Below are 23,031 nucleotides of genomic sequence, written 5' to 3' on the forward strand. Positions count from 1 at the left end.
TCAGGGGTAATGCCATCCTTTCTAGGGGCTTTTCCACTGGCTAGAGAATCAATAGCATCACAAAGTTCCGATTCTGTTGGCTGTTCGTCCAGCTCATCCATGACTGGCAGAGACTGGGCTGCATTGAGGGCTGTATCAGTGACATTTTCCCTGGAGTACAGTTCTAGGTAGTGCTCCACCCAGTGGTCCATTTGCTTGCGTTGGTCAGTGATTGTGTTCCCTGCACCTCTTTAATGGGCCCACAATGTCCCCTACTGTTCACTTACTCTTACTGTATTTATACAAACTTTTGTTCGCTTTGATAGCCTTTGCACTTTTTTCTCCATATTCCACTTTGTTACTTTTTATAGCTCTCCCGGTCATCTGGATTACCACTTCTCCTTGCATTTGTGTAACTGCAGTAAAGAGGACATTAAACTAAATAGTGGGGGCAAGGGATCACGTGAGGGAAGATGCGATAATATAGAGAGAGAGAAGGCAGCAATTAAGGGAACTGATAATGAGTGTGGCAGGAAGGGAAGATTGGAAGGAAGCAAAACTGCTGAAAGGAAGTAGAAAAGTATTAAGCGAAATTAGAAAGGCAAAGTGAAGGCAAGTATCAAATAGGATCAGAATGTGAAATAATGTTAAAAAGACAAAGTTAAGGGCACTCTATCTAAATGTACACAGCATTCGCAACAAGGTAGATGATTTGAAGGCACAAATAGAGGTAAATGGATATGATTTAATTGCCATCACAGAGACATGATTAGTGAGGGAGGATCTTAGATGGAAAGATCAACATGTAGAATCAATTTGGGTAGAGCTAAGAAACAGCAAGGGGCAGCAAACATTGGTGGGAGTTTTTATAGGCCAAACATTAGTGGCAATGCTGGGCACAGTATAAATCAGGAAATTAGAGGTGCACGTAACATGGGCAATACAGTAATAATGGGTGACTTCAATTTACATATAGACTGGGTAAACCTCATCAGCACTAATGCTGTGGAGGATGAATTCCCAGAGTGTGTATGAGATGGACATCTGGAGCAGTATGTTGAAGAACCAACTAGAGATTGCGATACTTTAGATCTAGGATTATGTATTAAGAAGGGGCTAATTAATAACGCTGCTGCAAAGGAGTCTTTGGGAAACAGTGACTATAATATGACATCGTTTTACATTAAGTTCGAAAGTGATATAGTTCATTCTGAAATGAGGGTATTAAATCTGAACAAAATAAACTATGAAGGTCTGAGGGGCAAGTTGGCTATAGTGGATTTGGAAAATACACAAAGATTTGACAGGCATTGGCTAGTATTTCAAGCAGTATTAAAGGAACGTACGTTTGTTGCAGACCATGTAAGACACAAAAAACAGATACAGGAAAGATGAATCAAACGCAGCAAACAAAAGAAGTTAAAGATTGCATGAGATCAAAGGAAGTAGCTTATAAGGAGCCAGAAAAAGTGGTAAGCCAGAGGATTGAAGCAATGCAGAATCCAAAGGATGCCCAAGAAACTGATAAAGGAAGGGAAAAGAGAAGAAGAATGCAAGCTGGTGAGAAACAAAGATGGACTGTAAAAGCTTTAGGTACGTGAAAAGGAAAAGATTGGCAAGGACAAATGTGGGTCCATTAGGAGATGAGAATTTATAATGGAGAATAGGGAAATGGCAGAGAAACTAAACAATTGCTTTGCGTCTGTCGTCGTGAAGGAAGATACAGAAAGTCTCCCTGAAATACTAGGGAACCATGAGACTTGTGAAAAAGAACAACTGAAAGCAATTAGTATCAATAAAGAGCTGGAACATGAAAAATTAACTGGATTGAAGGTTGATAAATTCCCTGGACCAGACGAGCTACATCCCAGAGTGTTGAAGGTGGCTATATGCATTGGTGGTTACTTTTCAAAATTCTAGGAGGTTCTGGAAAGGTTCCCGCAGACTGGAAAGTAACAAATGCAACCCCACTATTTAAGAAAGGAGGAAGAAAGAAAATGGGGAACTACTGACCTGTTAGCTTGGTGTCAGTAGCAGTGAAAATGTTAGAATCTATTATAAAGGATGTGATAACTAGAGACTTAGAAAATAATGATATGATTGGGCAGAGTCAACATAGGATTTATTTATGAAAGGGAAATCATGTTTGACAAACCTGGAGTTTTTTTTTTGAGGATGTAACTAGGAGAATAAATAAGAAACCAGTGGATGCGTTGTATTTGGATTTCGGAAGGCTTTCGATAAGGTGCCACACAGGAGGTTAGTAAACAAAATTACAACACATGGGATTAGGGATAATATACTGGTATGGATTGAGAACTGGTTAACAGACAGAAAACAGAGTGTAGTGGCAGGCAAACCCCCACCTGCCAAGACTGAGGTACATATTATTTCACCACATGAACATTAAAACTTTAAAAATTGCAATCTCTGACCGGAAAGACATTCCCATGGTAACAGACCATGTTGAAACAATGGAGACTCTGCAGTTGCTCTCTAATACACAGAAGTGGTCAGACTAGTTTTAGACACATAGCTAGCTGGTTGGGGCAGAGAAATTTGAGCCTCCAACAAGGGATGTGAAGAGACTGTTCCACATAAGGAACTAGTCACATGACTAACCAGTTGAGCACCCTGGGAGCTTTTTGAATTTGAACTCCCAAAGGAACTGCCAGGCAGAATGCGGTGTGCTCTGCTGGAACTAAGAACATCCCCTCTGCCTGGCTATCTCTCAGGGAGCAAACCATTGAAGACATGAAACTCAGAAAAGTCTGCCACGTGAACAAAGTTTTAAGAGGATTCCTGGGCCCCAACAAAACAAGAATATAACTTCAATCAAGGACTACAGCAAGCTCGAGAAACAGTGACAAGATATTGCCTCAAACTGTTCTATATCGCTTCTACTCTTTTCTGTCCCTCGCTTGCATGTTTATATTGCGCGTGCATGCTGGCACGAACGCGTCGCATATCTGCAGGCGTGAACTGTATTAGAGCTAAGTTTAAAGTTTAATAAATTTAATCTTTCTGATTTAAACCAAAGAAAGCCTGTTTGCAGTCAGTTATTTACCTGATAATTGGAAACTGAACACTGATTCACAAAAAGGGGAGCTCAAAACTGCGTGTCTAAAATTAAATTTTGTTACAGTAAGACCAGGTGAAGACAACAAGAGACTCCCTAGAAACCTTGCTCACCTGATCCTAACCATAGAAATAAACGGGTCATTCTCAGGATGGCAGTCTGTTAGTAGTGGAGTATCGCAAGGATCAGTGATTTGGATGTGGGGACCAGATGTAATATTTCCAAAATTTGTTGATGACACAAAACTAGGTAGAAAAGTAAGTTGTGAGGAGGATGCAAGGAGGCTTCAAGGGGAGTTGGACAGGCTTGGAATGGGCAATAACATGGCAGATGGAATATAATGTGAATAAGTGTTAAGTTATCCAATTTGGTAGAAAAAACAAATACAGTATTTCATAAATGGAGAGGGGTTGGGAAGTGTTGGTATTCAAAGGGACGTGGGTGTCCTTGTTCACAAGTCACTAAAAGCTAGCATGCAGGTGCAGTAAGCAATTAGGAAGGCAATTGGTTTGTTGGCCTTCATCGCAAGGGGTTGAGTACAGGAGTAAAGAAGTCTTGATGCAATTGTATAGAGCCTTGGTGAGACCATACCTGGAGTACTGTGTACAGTTTTGGTCTCCTTACCGAAGGAAGGATATACTTGCCAGAGAGTGCAATGGAGGTCAAACAGACTAATCCCTGGGATGGCAGGATTGTCTTATGAGCATAGATTGAGGAAACTGGGCCTGTATTTTCTAGAGTTTCGAAGAATGAGAGGTGATCTCATCGAAACTTACAAAGTTCTTATAGGGTGTGACAGGGTGGTTGTAGATAGGATGTTTCCCGTGGCGAGTGAATCTAGAACTAGGGATAGGCCATTTAAGACTGAGGTGAGGAGGAATTTCTTCAGAGGATGGTGAATCTTTGGAATTCTCTACCCCAGTGGGCTATAGAAGCTCAATCATTGAACATGTTCAAGACAGAAATCAATAAGATACCTGGAAACAAATGACACCAAGGGATATGGGTATAGCACGGGAAAGTGGTGTTGAGGTAAATGATCAGCCATGATTTAACTGAATGGAGGAACAGGCTTGACGGGCTGAAGGACCTACTCTTGCTCCTATGTTCTTAATGGGGTACCACAAGGATAAGTGCTTGGGCCTCAGCTATTTACAATCTATATCAACGACTTAGAGGAGGGGACCAAGCTTGATGATACAAAGCTAGGCAGGACAGTTCACTGTGAGGAAATGCAACGAGGCTACAAAGGGTTATATGCAGGTTAGGTGAGTGGACAAGAACATGGCAGACAGGCAGGCGGGTGAGGTGGGGAGCACTGCCAACAAGATAACAGATAGCCTGGGGCAACAATGGGTTGCAATACAATACAGGAAGGTGAACAGACAAGTAGTAGGCAGCGGAGCCCAACATAAATCTCAAAAACCATGACACATTGGGATGGGTAAGTATTATGGGACGAGCAGGGAAGAAAAAAAGCAGCAGACACAATGGCTTTGTAATCGGTGAACAATCAATGGTGCACCAGGATCAATAGGTAGTCAATGGTCTTTATAAATTAATTGTCCTCAAACAAAAAAGGTAGCCAGAGATCTGCAACTTGCTCTGGTAAGTAGCACCACAACAAGAACCTTGCCAGTAGGTTTGCAATTAGTTGACATAACCAAATTCAATTGCATGCATCTACATTACAGCAATAGTGACAGTAGTGCATGTGCAACACTGTTTTTACACAATTACAGTAAACCTCATTGGTTTCTGATTCTTCGCTTCAAAAGGAGTATTGGTACCAATGTGCTGAATAATCACCTGACTATTAACTACTTGCTCACATTCAGTACCACAGAATTTTTTTGTTTTACACTGTGCCAAGATATAACTGAACTTAGGAGGCATACACAACAGGTAAAATGTCCTTCGGGATAGATGTGCACACCTTCAAGCCATTGGATAAAGGACTACAGAAATTTGGAAGCGAATCATCCATCTGCATACCTTTTGAATAAAATGATGCACTAGGTTAGTCACCAAGCCTTTAATAAGACAATATGGTTTTAAAATTCAATGGATTACAACATTAAGTCTTGAAATGTTACAGCTGAAGGAAATGTAATACACTAAATCCACAGATCTTTTACAAATCATTCAGAAAAACAGCAAAATAATAGGGCCATTAAATTATGTAATGTTGAAACAGTGCAAATTGCATCAAGCCAGGGGATCAACTCTGGTTCAAAGAAGAACGCAAGAGAGCATGCCAGGAGCTGTACCTGGCATACCAAAAATATGTTAACCTGGTGAAACTACAACACAGGACTACATGCATGCCAAACAGCAGAAGCAGCATGCAATTGACAGAGCCAAGTAATCCCACAACCAACACGTCAGATCTAAGCTCTGCAGTCCAGTCACATCCAGTCATGAATGGTGGTGGACAATTAAACTACTGACAGGAGGAGGAGGCTCCACAAATATCTCCATCCTCAATCATGGGGCAGCCAAGCACATCAGTGCAAAAAAGACTGAAGCATTAGCAACCATCTTCAGCCAGAAATGCCAAGTGGATCTTTGTCTCCTCCTGAGGTCCCTAGCATTACAGATGCCAGTCTTCAGCCAATCCGATTCACTCCACGCGATATCAAGAAACGGCTGAAGGCACTGGGTACTGTAAAAGGCTATGGGCCCTGACAACATTCCGGCAATAGCACCGAGGACCTGTACTCCAGAACTGGCCTCGCCCCTAGCCAAGCTGTTCCAGTATAGCTATAACACTGGCATCTACCAGACAACGTGGAAAATTGCCGAAGTACGTCCTGTACACAAAAAAAGCAGGACAAGCCCAGCCGGCTAATTTCCGCCCCAAATCAGTCTACTCTCAATCATTAGCAAAGTGACGAAAGGAGACATCGACAGTGCTCTCAAGCAGCACCTGCTCAGCAATAACCTGCTCACTGACGTTCAGTTTGGGTTCCGCCAGAGCCACTCAGCTCCTGACCTCATTACAGCCTTGGTCCAAACATGGACAAAAGAGCTGAAGTCGAGAGGTGACAGAGTATTGCATCAAGGAGCCCTAGCAAAACCGGAGTCAATGGAAATCAGGGGGAAAACTCTCCACTGGTTGGAGTCATACCTAGCACAAAAGGAAGATGCTGTGGTTGTTTGAGATCATCTCAGCTCCAGGACAATACTGCAGGAGTTCCTCAGGGTAGTGTCCCAAGTCCAACCATCTTCAGCTGCTTCATCAATGACCTTCCCTCCATCATAAGGTCAGAAGTGGGGATGTTTGCTGACGATTGCACCATGTTCAGCACCATTCATGATTCCTCAGATACTGAAACAGTCCATGTCCATATGCAGCAAGACCTGGACAACATTCAGGCTTGGGATGATATGTGGCAAGTAAGATTCACACCACACAAGTGCTGGGCAATGACCACCTTCAAGAAGGGAGAATCCAACCATCTTTCCTTGGCATTCAATGGCACTATCATCGCTGAATCCCCTATCAGCATCCCATGGGTTACCACTGACCAGAAACTGAACTGGACCAGCCATATAAGCACTATGCCTACAAGAACAGGTCAGGGACTGGGAATTCTACAGCAAGTAACTCACCTCCTGACTTCCCAAAGCCTGTCCACCATCTACAAGGCACGAGTCAGGATAGAATGCTGTCCACTTGCCTGGATGAATGCAGCTCCAACAATGCTCAAGAAGCTCACCACCATCCAGGACAAAACAGCCCGCTTGATTGGTACCCCATCCACTACCTTCAACATTCACTCCCTCTACCACTGACACACAGTGGCAGCAGTGTGTACCATCCACAAGATGCACTGCAGCAGCTCACAAAAGCTCCTTCGACAGTACCTTCTAAACCCACAACCTTTACCACCTTGAAGGACAAGGGCAGCAGACACATGGCAACACCACGTGCAAGTTCCCTTCCAAGCCACACATCATGCTGATGGGAACTATGTCGCTGTTCCTTCACTGTCACTGGGTCAAGATCCTGGAACTTCCTTCCGAACAGCACTGTGGGTGTACCTACACCACATGGACTGCAGCAAGGGAGCAGCACACCACCTTCTCATGGCAATTGGGGATGGGAAATAAATGCTGGCTTAGCCAGTGACACCTACATCCTGTGAAAGAATAATAAACTGGTGTAACAACCTCAATAAAGGCCGTTAACCTTAAAATGAGATACATGAACTCCAGTCATAGTCACAGAGGGAACAGTGATGGAAAATGAGATGAACTGGAGCAATTATGAAATAAAAGTAAATTGCTAAATGAGGGGGAGAGGGGGCGAGGGAGCGCCATTCCAGCCAGAGAAGCTGAGATTGATCCAGCTAAGCAACAAGCCCTGTCAGCACCATCTTTAAACTACTGAGGCAGAGACACTGCAGGGTGACCTTGAAAAAAAAAATGGGTGGTTGATGGTCAGCACAGACTCGGTGGGCCGAAGGGCCTGTTTCAGTGCTGTATCTCTAAACTAAACAAAAACTCCTCATCCAAGAAACTGAACCAGGACTTTCACCACCAACTTTAGACAGAGCTTTAACTCTGCAACACTTTAATTCCAAGACAAGGTACATTCAGGCATGCAACATTGTTACAAATTCCTCAAGGAAATCCCAGGTTTCAAAGTGAACACTCTTTATAACAACTGAACTCTAACTGCATGCTACCCTCTCTTTCTTGTGTGTGCGAATGCGTGAGTGGGTGAGGCTGCAAACATTTTCGGGTATTGTTTTAATAAATAGGTTTTCCCAAAGATTACTGTCACTTTTCTGTTTAATTGACCATTAAACAATCAGGGACTAAAAACATTTTTAAAACACTTTCTATGGTCAGTTGAGAGGTGAAAAGTGGAAGCCTGTCTGTAACACTCCACAGACCGATTAAAGAATTGCACGACAAGATTTCACATTTTAAGACTTCAACTATAACTAAACTAAAAATCTGCATTAACTGTACTTAGGTAACTAATAAACAATTACACAGCAAGGTATTTTCCATTAACTTAAACACTTGAAAACCCCCACAACACATTTATACATTTGTGTTCTCTTCAAAAAGTTAAAAGTCCTCCCAGTTGCAATGGTTTAGGTCTCCCAGTCCTTCTCAAAAACTAATGTCCTCTTTGCTCACTTCTTCCAAGCACATTCGACTGATCTTCCATTAGTAAGGCAATCTCTGATGGCCCCGTTGGTCTTTTCTCCTCCACAAACCTCAACTTTCAATCTGGGTTCTCAAGTCTTAGCAGCCTTTTGCTGTACGGGCGATCTGAGAGCAGCTATTTCTCTCTCAGCTGCCGGTCTTCATGTCTTCCTTTCAGCCTGCCTGACCTAGGAAAGCCTGTTAAATTTATTCAGATCAAAAAGTCAATAGTTGTTTGCCGTTTACAATTATCAGAGTCCGTAAGTCTGACGATAGCAAAGCCACCTGGGCCTTCCTTTGTTTCTAGGTATTAAAAACTGTAAAAATTATAGGGAAATAATAGTTGCGGATTTCAACTACCCCAATATCAAATGGGAAACAAACAGTGTGAAGGGCACAGAAGACAAAATTCTTGAACTGCATTCAAAAGAACTTTAGCCAGCACGTAACAAGCCCAACGAGAGGGGGTGCAATTCTAGATTTAGTCTTCGGTAACGAAGCTGGGCAAGTAGATGAAGTAGCAGTGGGTGACCATTTGGAGATAGCGATCATAATATAGCTAATTTTAGCATAATCGTGGAAAAGGACAAAGAAAAGACAGGAGTTAAAGTTCTAAATTGGGGGAAGGCAAATTTTATGAAACGGAGGGGCAATCTGGCAAAAGTGGACTGGACACAGCTACTGGAAGGAAAATCAGTGACAAACTAGTGGGAGGCATTCAAAAGATTCTGTAGGCACTGTGTAGAGGCTTACAGGGTATGTTGAAGCACAAAAAACTTGAGAAAGCCTAGAGGAGTTATAAAAAGTGCAGGGGTGAAGTCAATTCTGGTCGCCACACTACCAGAAGGACGTGGAGGCTTTGGAGAGGGTACAGAGGAGGTTTACCAGGATGTTGCCTGGTCTGGAGGGCATTAGCTATGAGGAGAGGTTGGAAAAACTCGGATTGTTTTCACTGGAACGACGGAGGTGGAGGGGCGACATGATAGAGGTTTACAAAGTTGAGCGGCATGGACAGAGTGGATAGTCAGAAGCTTTTTCCCAGGGTGGAAGAGTCAGTTACTAGAGGACATAGGTTTAAGGTGCAAAGGGCAAAGTTTAGAGGGGATGTGCGAGGCAAGCTCTTTACACAGAGGGTGGTGAGTGCCTGGAACTTGCTGCCAGGGGAGGTGGTGGAAGCAGATATGATAGCGACGTTTAAGAGACATCTTGAAAAATATATGAATAGGAAGGGAATAGAGGGATATGGGCCCCAGTAGTGCAGGTGTTAGTTTCGGCAGGCATCAAGATTGGCGCAGGCTTGGAGGGCTGAATGGCCTGTTCCTGTGCTGTACTGTTCTTTGTTTGAAATTAGAAAAGCAAAGAGAGGACATGAAAAAAATATTGGCAGGTAAAATCAAGGAAAACCCAAAGATGTTTTATCAGTACTTTAAGAGCAGGAAGATAACTAAGGAAAGGATAGGGCCCATCAGAGATGAAGGGAACTTGCACGTGGATGCAGATGATGTGGGCGGGGTTCTTAATGAGTTTTTTGCCTCTGTATTCACAAAGCAGAGGGATGATTCAGACATTGTAGTAAAAGAGGAGTGTGAAATATTAGATACGATTAGCGTAATTAGCATAGTTTAAGAGCCGTGAGGTTATGCTGCAGCTCTATAAGGCCCTGGTTCGACCACACTTGGAATATTGTGTTATTTTCTGAACGCCACATTATAGGAAGGATGTGGAAGCTTTAGAGAGGGTGCAGAGGAGATTTACCAGGATGCTGCCTGGACTGGAGGGCATGTCTTACGAAGAAAGATTGAGGGAGCTAGGGCTTTTCTCATTGGAGCGAAGAAGGATAAGAGGTGACTTGATAGAGGGGTACAAGATGATGAGAGGCATAGATAGAGTGGATAGCCAGAGACTTTATCCCAGGGCAGAAAGGGCTATCACCAGGGGGCATAATTTTAAGGTGATTGGAGGAAGGTTTCAGGGAGATGTCAGAGGTAGGTTCTTTACAGAGAGTGGTGGGTGCGTGGAATGCACTGCCAGCGGTGGTAGTAGAAGCAGGTACATTAGGGGCATTTAAGCGACTCTTGGATAGGTACATGGATGATAGTAGAATGAAGGGTAGGTAGTTAGTTTGATCTTAGAGTAGGTTAAAGGTTTGGCACAACATTGTGGGCCGAAGGGCCTGTACTGTGCTGTACTGTTCTATGTTCTAAGTACCAGAGGGTATGACATGCTTGAAAATAGATAAATCACCAGGGCCAGGTTGTTAAAGGAAGCCCGGGAGGAAATAGCGGACCATCTTCAAATCCTCACTGGATACAAGCGAGGTGCCAGAGGATTGGAGGTCTACAAACTTTATACCATTGTTTAAAAAGGATGCGAGGGATAGGCCAAATAATTATAGGCCGGTCAATCTTACCTCAGTGGCGGGTAAATTATTAGAATCATTTCTGAGGGACAGGATAAACTGACACTTAGAAATGCACGGACTGATCAGGGATAGTCAGCACGGAGTTGTTAAGGGAAGGTCATGTCTTACTAACTTAATTGAATTCTTTGAAGTAGTAACAAGGAGGATTGATGATGGTAGTGCAGTGGATGTGGTCTACATGGATTTTGGTAAGGCATTTGACAAGGTCCTGCATGGCAGACTAGTCAGTAAAATGAAAGTCCATGGGATTCAGGGGAATGTGGCAGGTTGGATCCAAAATTGGCTCAGTGACAGAAAGCAGAGGGCAGTAGTCACCTTATGGTGTAAATGGAAAGCTGTTTCCAGTGGCATTCCACAGGGCTCAGTGTTGGGTCCCTTGCTGTTTGTGGTATATATTAATGATTTGGACTTCAGTGTGGGAGGCATGATTGGGAAATTTGCTGATGACACAAAAATTGGTCATGTAGCTGATAGTGAAGAGGATGGCTATAGACTCCAGAATATCAATGGTTTGGTCGAGTGGGCGGAAATGTGGCAAATGGACTTCAATCCAGAGAAGTGTGAGGCAATGCTCTTGGGGAGGGAAAATAAAACGAGGAATACACAATAAACAGAAGGATACTGAGGGGTAGAAATAGTGAGAGACCTTGGAGTGCATGTCCACAGGTCGCTAAAGGTGGCAGGACCGGTAGATAAAGTAAGGAGGCATATGGAATGCTCTCTTTTATTGACCGAGGTATAGAATACAAAAGCAGAGATGTAATGCTGGAACTGTATAAAACGCTGGTTAGGCCACAGTTGGAGTACTGCGTACAATTCTGGTCACCACATTACAGGAAGGACATAGTTGCTCTGGAGAATGTGCAGAGGAGATTTACAAGAATGTTGTCAGGGTTTGAAAGTTGCAGCTATGAGGAAAGATTGGATAGGCTAGGGTTGTTTCCCTTAGAACAGAGGAGGCTGAGGGGGACTTAACTGAGGTGTACAAAATTATGAGTAGACAGGAAGGACCTGCTCCCCCTAGCAGAGAGGTCAATTATCAGGGGGCACAGATTTAAGGCAATTGGTAGAAGTATCAGAGGGGACACAAGGAAAATCTTTTTCACCCAGAGGGTGGTTGAGTGTCTGGTGGTGGAGGCAGAAACCCTCAATTGTTTTAAAACGTATCTGGAAATTAACCTGAAGTGCTGTAAACTGCAAGGCTATGGACCAGGTGCTGGAAGGTGGAATCAGATTGGGCAGCTAGTCTTTCAGCTGGCACAGACATGACAGGCTGAATGGCCTCCTTCTGTGCTGTAATTTTTCTATGGTTTTAACTGCAACTCTAATTTGCATTTTTAGAGCCCCTAGTTCCCTGTTTACAATCAGAGTTTGGGAGTGCAAAATTCATTGTCCTTTCAGGTGTTGCAACCTTGCACCTTGTTTTCAAAAGTATCTTTGATCTGGGTTCCTTGTGTTCATGGTAACCAATATCCTTGGCTTGTCTCTGGGCAGAATTGGCATGAAGTCACCCGTCTCCTCCGAATCCATTTTACACTGCATTAAAGATCACAATTTTTAAAACATAACCCAAACTACAAAGCCCAGCATTCATAACACTGGCAAAAGGCAAGTGAACAAAAAGAATTTGCATTTTCTGACACCTCTGGATGTCACAAAGCACTTCAAAGCCAATTAGTTTGTAGGCAAACAAATATGTACATAGCAAGGTCTCAAACAAGTCAGATGAATGTTCGTCAACACACCAGGAGAACTCCCTGTTCTTTGAAAAGTAGAACAGGACCTTCTGCATTAAACCTGAACAAGCAGACAGGGCTCAGTTTAACATATCCAAAAGGGAGTTTCAACAATGCAGTACTTCCTCAGTATTGCACTAGAGTGCTTAGACTGCACCAAGTCCAAAAATGGACCTTGAACCTTCAAACCCAAAGGGAGAATACTGCCGCCCAAGCAACTATTCTGCTCAGTTGCAGCACTCTTGCTCAGGAACAGAAATAAAGCAAAGCGCTAGAGGTACAAAAGCAACGACTAAAGTATTAAAATTGCTTTGATGGATCAGCTAGCTAAGGCAACAAAAAACCACTTCCTCACTCTGTACTAAATTAGCTGATCTCAGCACATGCAACAGGAGCAGCATTAAAGTTGCTTCAGGCACAAGGAACGGTCTTGAATGCCAAGATTCCCACAATAAAAGGACACATGACCAAGATCAATCTTAGTTGAAATGTTCACTACAGCTGAAAGGCCTACAGAAATTCACTTCCTAGACTCATGAAAATGGGCACCTAGAGCAAGATACTGGAAAGCAACCGGCATCCATGGAACTATAGCCTTGCAAGAAATTAACAGCTTCACAAGAGGACTGAAGGATGAAAATTATACTTCCATACTTTACACCTGCAATCCAAGACCAGAAATGTTTCCTTCGAAATCCAATGAAGGCAAATATAATTATGCTGTAGTACTCAATTTCACACACTGGGTGGTGCTGCGGTGGTGTTTTGCACAAAATACCACCGTGGGTGAAAGGTGTTCAGATGAGGATATTCCTCTTAAACAATGGGAAACCTTGTGAAGTTACTACTGCAACAAAGCAAGGGAATATACAATGGATGGTAGGACCCTAGGATGTACAGAAAGTCAGAGGGACCTTGGTGTACTGGTCCATAGATCACTGAAGACAGCAGAACAGGTAGATAAGGTGGTTAGGAAGGCATATGGGATACTTGCCTTTATTAGCCGAGGCATAGAATATAAGAGCAGGGAGGTTATGATGGAGCTGTAGAAAACGCTAGTTAGGCCACAGCTGGAGTACTGTGTACAGTTCTGGGCACCACACTATAGGATGCGATTGCACTGGAGAGGGTGCAGAGGAGATTCGCCAGGATGCTGCCTGGGTCTCCATACTAGAAAATGAATACCAAAGTACTGGATAAAGTGCAGAAAGGATTTACGAGGAAGTTACCAAAATTGAAAGATGCAACTATCAAAAAAGCTCAAGCAGCCTATAGATGGAAAAGACAAGACCCAGTTGAGGCGTTTGGTAGAGTAGGTGTGAAGTAACTGTTTCCACTTGTTGGGTCTAAAAAAACAGCACTAAAGATAGCCACTAATAGATCAAATTGTTTGCTTGTGGAACTGTCTGCTAGAGTAGTTAAAGCAGGTAACATTGATATATTTAGAGATATTGATACATACATGTGCAAGGAGGGGGTCAAGGGCCACAAGGGTGGGGGAGTCAAGGGACGAGGTCTTCCGAATGGAAGGACTCTCGTATCATAGAAATTTACAACACAGAAGGTGGCCATTTGGCCCATCATGTTTGTGCCGGTTAAAGAGGTAACCAGCTTAATCCCACTTTCCAGTTCTTGGTCTGAAGTCTTGTAGGTTACAGCACTTCTAGTGCTTATCTTGGTAACTTTTTAAAAATGAGCAGGGTTTTTTCTTCTACCTTTCAGGCAGCCTTGTGACCCTCAACTCCCCTCTAATCCATTTGCCAATTACTTCAAATCTATGCCCCTTGGTTACTGATCCCTCTGCTGAGAAATAGGTCCTTCTCAATTGTTTTATCTCCACCACTACTAATTCAATACCTCAATTAAATCTCTCCTCCTCTGTTCCAGAAAAAAACAATCCCAAGCCTATCCAAATTTTCCTCAGAACTAAAATTCTCCAGCTCTGGCAACGTCATCATAAATCTCCTTTCTTCTTTAGCATTTTGGTGAGGTAACAGAGAGCGTTCTTGAGGGTAATGTGGTGCATATGGACTGCCAAAAGGCATTTGATAAAGTGCCACATAATAAGCTTGCCAGCAACAGTGAAGCCTGTGGAATAAAAGGGGCAGTGGTAGCATGGATAGGAAGCTGGCTGAGTGACAGAAAACAGCAGTGGTGAATAGTCATTTCTCAGACTAGAGGAAGATACAGTGGTGCTCCCCAAGAGTCGGTACTAGGAACACTGCTTTGATTGATATATATTAATGGCTTAGACTTGGATATATAGGACACAATCTCAATTTGCAGATGACAAAACTTGGAGGTATAGTGTACTGTGAGGAATATAGTGATATACTTCAAGAGGACAGACAGGCTGGTGGAATGGGCAAACAGATTTAAAACCATAAAAAAATTATGGCACAGAAGGAGGCCATTCAGCCTGTCATGTTCTGCCAGCCAAAAAGCTAGCCGCCCAATCTAGCCCCACCTTCCAACACCTGGTCCATAGGTTTGCAGGTTACAGCACTTCAGGTGCATCCCCTGGTACCTTTTAAAAGAACTGAGGGTTTCTGCCTTCACCACCATTCCCGGCAGTGAATTCCAGACACCCACCACCCTCTGGGTGAAAACAGTTTTCCTCTCTAATCCTTCTACCAATCACCTTAAACCTGTGCCCCTTGGTAATTGACCTCTCCTCTGGAAGAAAACTGGTCCTTCCTGTCTACTTTATCTAAGCCCCTCATAATTTTGTACACCTCAATTAAGTCACCCCTCAGCCTCCTCTGTTCTAAGGAAAACCACCCTAGCCTATCCAATCTTTCCTCACAGCTGCAACGTTCAAGCCCTGGCAACATTCTTGTAAATCTCCTCTGTACTCTCTCCAGAGCAATTATGTCCTTCCGGTAATGTGGTGACCAGAACTGTACGCAATACTCCAGCTGTGGCCTAACCAGCATTTTATAGAGTTCCAGCATTATATCCCTGCTTTTGTATTCTATACCTTGGCCAATAAAGGAAAGCATTCCACATGCCTTCTTCACCACTCCTAACTACCTGCCCTGCCCCCTTCAGGAACTTAATTCACTGAATTTAAAGTCTCCCACTGCCATGGTGGGATCTGAACTCGTGTCTCCAGGCCTCTGGATTACCAGCCCAGTTACAATGTTACCATACCCGTATGCCTTCATAACCACCTTCCCTTATCCTGTTACCTTAAAGGGATCTGCGAACATGCACTCCAAGGTCCCTCAGTTCCTTTACACTTCTCAGTACACTGCTATTTATTGTGTATTCCCTGGCATTGTTTACCCTCCCCAAATGCATTAGTCCACACTTCTCCAGATTGAATTCCATTTGCCACTTTTCTTCCCATCTGACTAGTCCATACGTGTCGGGTTCGGGTGGGGTCTGTATTCTGCGCCCAGCATTCAGGCTCGGACCAGATCAGGCTGGACTGTACTGTTTTGTTTCATATTGCTTTTGTTTTAATCTACGATTTTTTTCTGATTCAATAATATGTTTGTTATTTTCGGGTCAGGTTAGGCATTTAAAAATTAAAGGACTCGGGCCTGGGTCGGATTCGTGCTGGCTGTTGTCAGGTCGCGTTTTAACCTTATACCCGAGCCAGGCTTTAGTCTACAGCTTTCTTCCTCACAATCAACCAGTCAATTTTGCATCATTTGCAAACATCTTAATTATGCCCCCTACAGTTAAATCCAAACCATTAATATATACCACGAAAAGCAAGGGACCTAGTACCAAGCCCTGTGGAACTTTTGCGGACACAGCTTTCCAGTAAACACCCATCAACCATTACTCTTTGCTTCTTGCCACGGAGCCAATTTTGGCTCCAACTTGACACTTTCCCTGGGATCCCATGGGCTCTTTCCTTTCTAGCCAGCCTATCATGTGGGACCTTGTCAAGAGGCTTGCTAAAATCCATACAGACTACAAACGCGCTATCCTCAATGGACCTCCTTGACAACTCAAAAAATTCAATCAAGTTACTCAAACATGACCTTCCCCTAAAAAAAAAATCCATGGTGATTGTCCTTGATTAGTCTACGTCTTCCTAAATGGCAATACTGTGCTCAATTTTTTCCAAGGATTTGCACACTACCAAGGTTATGCTGACTGGCATGTAATTACCCAGTCTATCCCTTCCACCCGTGTAAAACAATGGTACAATATCAGCAGCCCGAGATAAATTGCCAGATCTGGATGAAATTCATCAACTCTCAAAGATGCTAAACCCCTTAATATTTCCTCTCACTATAATTTATCACATCCAATATTGCACACTACTCAACTACAATGTCTGCATTATCCTCCTATGTGAAGACAGAAGCAAAATACTTATGAAGAACCTGTCCACACAGCTTCTGTCTCCACACAGTGGCTGTCTTTTTGGTCTCGAATAAGCCCTACTCTTTCCTTAGTTATCTTCTTGCTCTTTATGTATTTAAAGAAGTTCTTTGGGATGTCCTTGATTTTACTTGCTCATGTGAAATATCACCAGCATAGATCAGTTGGGTCAATTAGCCTGTTTGTGTTATAGCTTCTAATGAAATTCTACATAATAAATGTAAATTATAAAAAGGACAAAATGTCCAATTTCAAAGTGGGGACTTAATCATATTTGAACATCCCAGTCTTATTGTTCTCCCACCTTATATGAAGACTATACTTGTTTTTGACTTGCCACAGGAGATCTACTCATAATAAAATGTCCTTTAGGGAAGGAAATCTGCTGTCCTTACCTGGTCTGGCCTCCAAGTGACTCCAGATCAACAGTAACGTGGTTGACTCTTACATGCCCTTGAAATGGCCTAGCAAGCTGCTCAGTTCAAGGGCAATTAGGGATGGGCAATAAATGCTGGCCTGGCCTGCGACACCCCATCCCAAGAAAGAATTTTTAAAAATTATATTAAAAGTCTTAAGTACACTGACTTCTTGTCAAAGTCTAATAAAAATGCAGAGGAAGGAATTTATGTTGAAATTTTCTATGTAAACCCATCATCTTGTAATTACACCCTCCTGCCAGGGATGTGCTACATCAGGAAAACATAACACCATTTTCCACTTTTCTACCCAACTGACCAGATCATCTATATCTTTCTGCAGTCTAAAGCTTTCCTCCTCACTGTCAACCACACGGCCAATTTTATAATCTGCAAAATTCTTAATCATGCCCCCTACATTTGAGTCTAGATCATCAATATAAACTACAAAAATCAAGGTACGAGTACCTGCCCTCCAGAATCCCACTGGTAACAGTCTTGCAATCGCAAAAACGCCTGAACATTACCTTTCACTGAGCCAATTTTGGATCCGATTTGCCACTCTCCCTTGGATCCCAAGAGCTTTTACTTTTTTGACCAGCCCGCCACGTAGAACCTTGTCAAAAGCTTTGCTAAAATCCACATCGACCACATCCACCACACTGCCGTCATCAACCCTACTTGTCACCTCCTAAAAAAACTCAATCAAGTTAGTCATATATGACCTTTCCTTAACAAATCCATGCTGACTTTCCGTGATTAAACTATGCCTTTCTAAACAAAAGGTTTATACTATCCCTCAGAATTGCATTCAATAATTTTCAGACAACATAAGTTAAGCTAACGGGGCCAAAAATGACTGAGATTATTCCTTCCTCCATTTTAAACAGTACAATATTGGAAATCCTCCAATCCTCTGGCACTACTTCTGTTGCCAGAAGGATTGAAATCTGATGGCAAGAGTCTTTGCAATTTTCTCCATTGCTTCTTTTAACAACCTGGGACATACTTCATCCAGGCCTGGCAATTTATCACCTTCAAAGACATCAAACCTATTAATACTTCCTCTCAATTTTTTTAAAAATTCTTTCATGGGATGTGGGCCTTGCTGGTAAGGCCAGCATTTATTGCCCATCCCGAATTGCCCTCGAGAGGGTGGTGAGCTGTCTTCTTGAACCGCTGCAGTCCATCCAATATTTCAGTCTTCCTCCTTAACTACAATGTCATCATTGACTCCCTCCTTTATGAGGGCATCTGTTAAGTATTCATTAAGAACCTTACCAACATCCTCTGCCTCCATACATGGGTTACCTTTTTGGTCCCTAATAGGCCCTACTCTTTCCTCTTGCTCTTAATGTACTTACAAACCATTGTTGGATTTCCCTTGATTTTACGTGACGATAGGCACCCCTCTCAAAACCAGTCAACCACATTGCCATGGAATGGGACTCAATTATAGGACAGGAGGTTTCCTTCACATTAGAGAACCAGTTGGGGTTTTACAACAGCCAATAACGTCATGTTTATTTATTTCCATATTTTCTTTAAAACCTGAATTTAAATTGTCAAACCATCATAATGGGGGCATTTGAACTCTGTGCTCATTAGTCCAAGATTAGTCCTGTAACATAACCATTACACTACCATAACCTTCATTACAACTGCATACCTTACTTCACCTAAAGACAATGCTTTGGCTTCACTTCCCTGCCACACAGGCAACAGCACAGATAAAGAACTAGATTATAACTATGCATACAAGAAATAGATCTCAAATCAACTTTTTTGAATGTTTGAGCAACAGATTAAAAGCAAATGTTTAGTTGGTCCCGAGGCCAAAGAGCCTGTAAACAATTCCTCAATAAGTTTTGCTGACAATATACATAACCTCCAAAGTCATAGAGGCATAATACTCTGATGAAAGGTCACAGACCTGAAACGTTAACTCAGGTTCTCTCTCTACAGATGCTGCCAGACCTGCAGTGTATTTCTAGTACTGTTTTTATTTCATAATAAATCAGGACACTTTCATACAATCTTATTAAAAGAAACGCAATAGATGTTTAGCGCTGCCCGTGGAAGTACAATAAGTTGATATTTAAAGTTTTAACATTTCACTTTGATTGATTAACCTAACTTGAAAGCTTCTTTCCCCCCCACAAGTAAGAGTAGCAGCTACAAGTTCAATGAAAATAACTCAAATATATATTTTTTTTTTAAACAGGGAAAAGGGTTAACCAAACGCCAACATTGCACGGGCCGAACAACCACCTGGCAAAAGACAGTTTAGGTTTCAAAATGGAGTTTCTGCAAACTGTCCACTCAAAGTGACGTTTGGCCTTTCGCATCACTATCCCCCTGCACTCACAGCAGGCCCGGCAGTAACTCTGCTCCACACCGAGTATAGAGAGCAACAGCGTCTCCCAAACACCAGACCGCTGTGTACACACATATAAATATATACACACACGTGTATGTTTAGGATCCAAAACTTAACGTCGCAAGGTTTGTGAAGAAACCAGACGTAATTAGGGATTTCCTTTTAGGAGAATCCGTTCCTAAATGTAACACTCAAAAATGCGGCGGGGAAGATAACTGAAATAGCTGGCAAATGCGACGCGGGGATGTACGTGCACCAAAAGCAGCAAGTAAGGCCGCCATTTTTTAAAAAAAAACATGGACTTTACTGAAACCCACTTAATATAACAAGAGTGCGGGAAAATAAATTGGTAAACAGCCTCGGTGGTATGGCGTCATTTACAACCGCCCGGCCTAGTAACTTTAGGACTTGCGAATTAGAGCTAAACAAAAGGGAGAGGGGGCGGGGAGGTGAGGAAAGCGGGCGGCACTTTACGCCGCTTCCTGCTCCCGGCGCCGCTATCGCCCGGAAAGTACCTGCGCGGCTCTGCTGTCATCTCTCCCGCGGCTCCTGTGGAAGATACGGCTTGTTCCTCTCATCGGCGGCGGCGGCTGTTCCTCGCTTCCTTCCCCCAGCCCCTGGCCGCGCCACTTCACTCGGCCCTCGGCCTGTGCTTCCCTCCCCGGCTTGTTTCGCCACCTACACCCCGAGCAGACAATACCGCGCCATCGCTCTGCCCTCCGCCCGCCGGTCCCTCGCTCGTTCGTTCATTCACCGACGCACAATCTTGGTGCGCCCACCCCTCCTCCTTCCTCCTTTCCAATTGGTCCCGCCGGTTCCAGTATCCTCTTCACCCATTGGTCACTCCCAAGGGCATGTGGTACCCGCAGTGCTTGGCCTACCATTTTGCGTGAAAAGATCCTTTAAGCTCAAAATATACACCTCGAGACAATCTCAACCTTCCCCCCCACCATTGGGAACATTTCAAAAAAATCCTCTTCTCACCGACCTAACTGGAGTCTTCCTCCTTTAGTTGGCTCATCGTACCACCTCCACTTATCACCATTACTGTGAAGAAAGGGAGGTAGTTCCTATGGTGACCAAGGCTGTCAGCAAGAAACGTCATGTGATCTTTCGTCCCCTCCAATAGGAGAATCGGGATACTGGGGATGACGTCATGGAAAGTGCCCCCTTCTCCCCCACCCAGTAAGCTTTCAAACTACTGGCCGTTTTTGCTGCTTCCATGCCTTGATTGGTTGGTGGGGATGTTGCCGTGGTAACCATGTTGCCATGGTTATTGGGATGTTCAGTGATGCAGCCAAGTATGGAATATCATTTGAATAAGACATTTGAAATTATAATTAGATTTATAAGATATAAATTGTGGTAGGAAGGTTCAACATTTTTCTCCATTTATGATCAAATTAATATTGTTGGGTAGTACAGGCAGAGAGCAATGAAATAGCTGTATATAAATCAATATATTGTTACAATCACCTGGTTCATGATTTGTAACTTTTAATTTGGGAATTGAATTTTTTTTTAATGCAAGACAAAAGAAAACACCTGGTTTGAGAAGCTGTCAAACAACCATTGGGTGGTTACAAATCAAAGGGTTGCCCATGTTTATTTAGTAAGGTCATATTGGCAAGTGTAAAGACTACACAACAGGAGCCCACTTGTTGGTGGAGGTGGTGCGTCTGCAGCTGCCACAATCAGGGGTTTAAATTCTCCTTCATCTGCTCTGATGATGCTACCTTCCATGATGGTGCTTCCGATATGACCTTTTTCCTCAACCGAGGATTCCCCCCCACTGTTGTTGACAGGGCCCTCAACCGTGTCCAGCCCATTTCCCGCACCTCTGCCCTCAACCCTTCCCCTCCCTCCCAGAACTGTGACAGGGTCCCCCTTGTCCTCACTTTCCACCCCATCAGCCTCCATATCCAAAGGATCATCCTCCGCCATTTCCGCCACCTCCAGCGTGATGCCACTACCAAACGCATCTTCCCCTCCCTTCCCCTGTCAGCATTCCGAAGGGATCGTTCCTTCTGCGACACCCTGGTCCACTCCTTCATTACCCCCACCACTTCGTCCCCGTCCCATGGCACCTTCCCCTGCAATCGCAGGAGGTGTAATACCTGCCCATTTACCTCCTCTCTCCTCACTATCCCAGGCCCCAAACACTCCTTTCAGGTGAAGCAGCGATTTACTTGTACTTCTTTCAATGTATTATACTGTATTCGCTGCTCACAATGTGGTCTCCTCTACATTGGGGAGACCAAGTGCAGACTGGGTGACTGCTTTGCGGAACACCTCCGCTCAGTCCGAAAGCAGGACCCTGAGCTTCCGGTTGCTTGCCATTTCAACACTCCCCCCTGCTCTCATGCTCACATCTCTGTCCTGGGATTGCTGCAGTGTTCCAGTGAACATCAACGCAAGCTCGAGGAATATCATCTCATCTACCGATTAGACACACTACAGCCTGCTGGACTGAACATTGAGTTCAATAATTTCAGAGCATGACAGCCCCCATTTTACTTTAATTTTTAGTTATTTTTTCTTTTTTACAATCTTTTTTTTGCATTTATTTCATTTCATCGTAGTTTGTTCAGTTTGCTTACCCACTGTTTTTTTTTTCATGTTTGCACTTGCTGCTGTTCAATATTCAGTCTGTTAACACCTTATCTGTACTAATGCTTTGTCTTTCAACACACCATTAACATATTGTTTGCCTTTGCACCATGACCTTTTGGTCAGCTACGTGGCCTTGTCCAATCTACACCTTCTCCTTTGTTATCTCTTGCTCCACCCCCACCTCACTTGCTTATAACCTGTGACATTTCTAATATTTGTCAGTTCCGAAGAAGGGTCACTGACCCGAAACGTTAACTCTGCTTCTCTTTCCACAGATGCTGCCAGACCTGCTGAGTGGTTCCAGCATTTCTTGTTTTTATTTCAGCTTTCCAGCATCCGCAGTATTTTGCTTTTATTTTAGTTTAAATTATTCATATGATTTCACAGAACAAAAAGAAAATTTGGAGTTGAAAATAATTTGTTTAAATTGCTAGCTAGGACATCCCACGTGTATCAATTTTTTATTTGTGTGCTTGCTGACACAGTCAGTCAGTTAGTTTTTGGTCAAGCTGTTGGCTTCAGACAAGCAGTTGCTTTTTGGAAGTCAGCTGGACTCAGGAGCAAAGAGGCCATCGGAAACCAGGGCTGTTTCTGTTTTGAGACAGGCCTGTGCTCAAGCCGGGAAGTCCAGACTCAGAAGGTGATATCATACCTCGGAAGACAGCTGAGAAATTAAGGAAATCAAAGTAAATTCCAAAGAGCTGTGGTACACATTGGATTGGTCCCAGGAGAAGTGAACAAACCACCAAGATCTTGTAAAGTATAGGGAACTCCTGGGATGGAAGTAAAAGTGAAACTGAAGTGTTACGTAAGATTTTAAGTTTAAAATATAAATGTCTCAAGTTGTAGTGTTCGGTTAGTAGCGTTTTGCTTTGTTTAACCCTTCTACAGTAAAG

The 23,031-nt window shown here is 43.3% G+C and overlaps 1 protein-coding gene across 4 annotated transcripts in view; it reads right to left on the reverse strand.

Annotated features, from left to right (window-relative positions):
* Nucleotides 1-20,594, reverse strand: part of atrx (ATRX chromatin remodeler) — a 257,156-nt gene extending 236,562 nt beyond the window's left edge. For 2 of the 4 annotated variants that reach the window (XM_068047283.1, XM_068047282.1), the window contains exon 1: nt 20,511-20,594. Coding sequence is in view for 2 of the 4 variants with exons in the window: in XM_068047281.1 (XP_067903382.1) it covers nt 20,038-20,057 (20 nt within the window). In the remaining 2 variants the exon portion in view is untranslated. Of the gene's footprint in view, nt 1-20,037; nt 20,318-20,510 lie in introns of those variants that run through there. The other 2 variants (XM_068047281.1, XM_068047280.1) reach the window with 1 other exon arrangement.
* Nucleotides 20,595-23,031: the final 2,437 nt, after the last annotated feature.

The sequence above is a fragment of the Heterodontus francisci genome, chromosome 15 (assembly GCF_036365525.1).
Source record: "Heterodontus francisci isolate sHetFra1 chromosome 15, sHetFra1.hap1, whole genome shotgun sequence".
Lineage (NCBI taxonomy): Eukaryota > Metazoa > Chordata > Chondrichthyes > Heterodontiformes > Heterodontidae > Heterodontus > Heterodontus francisci.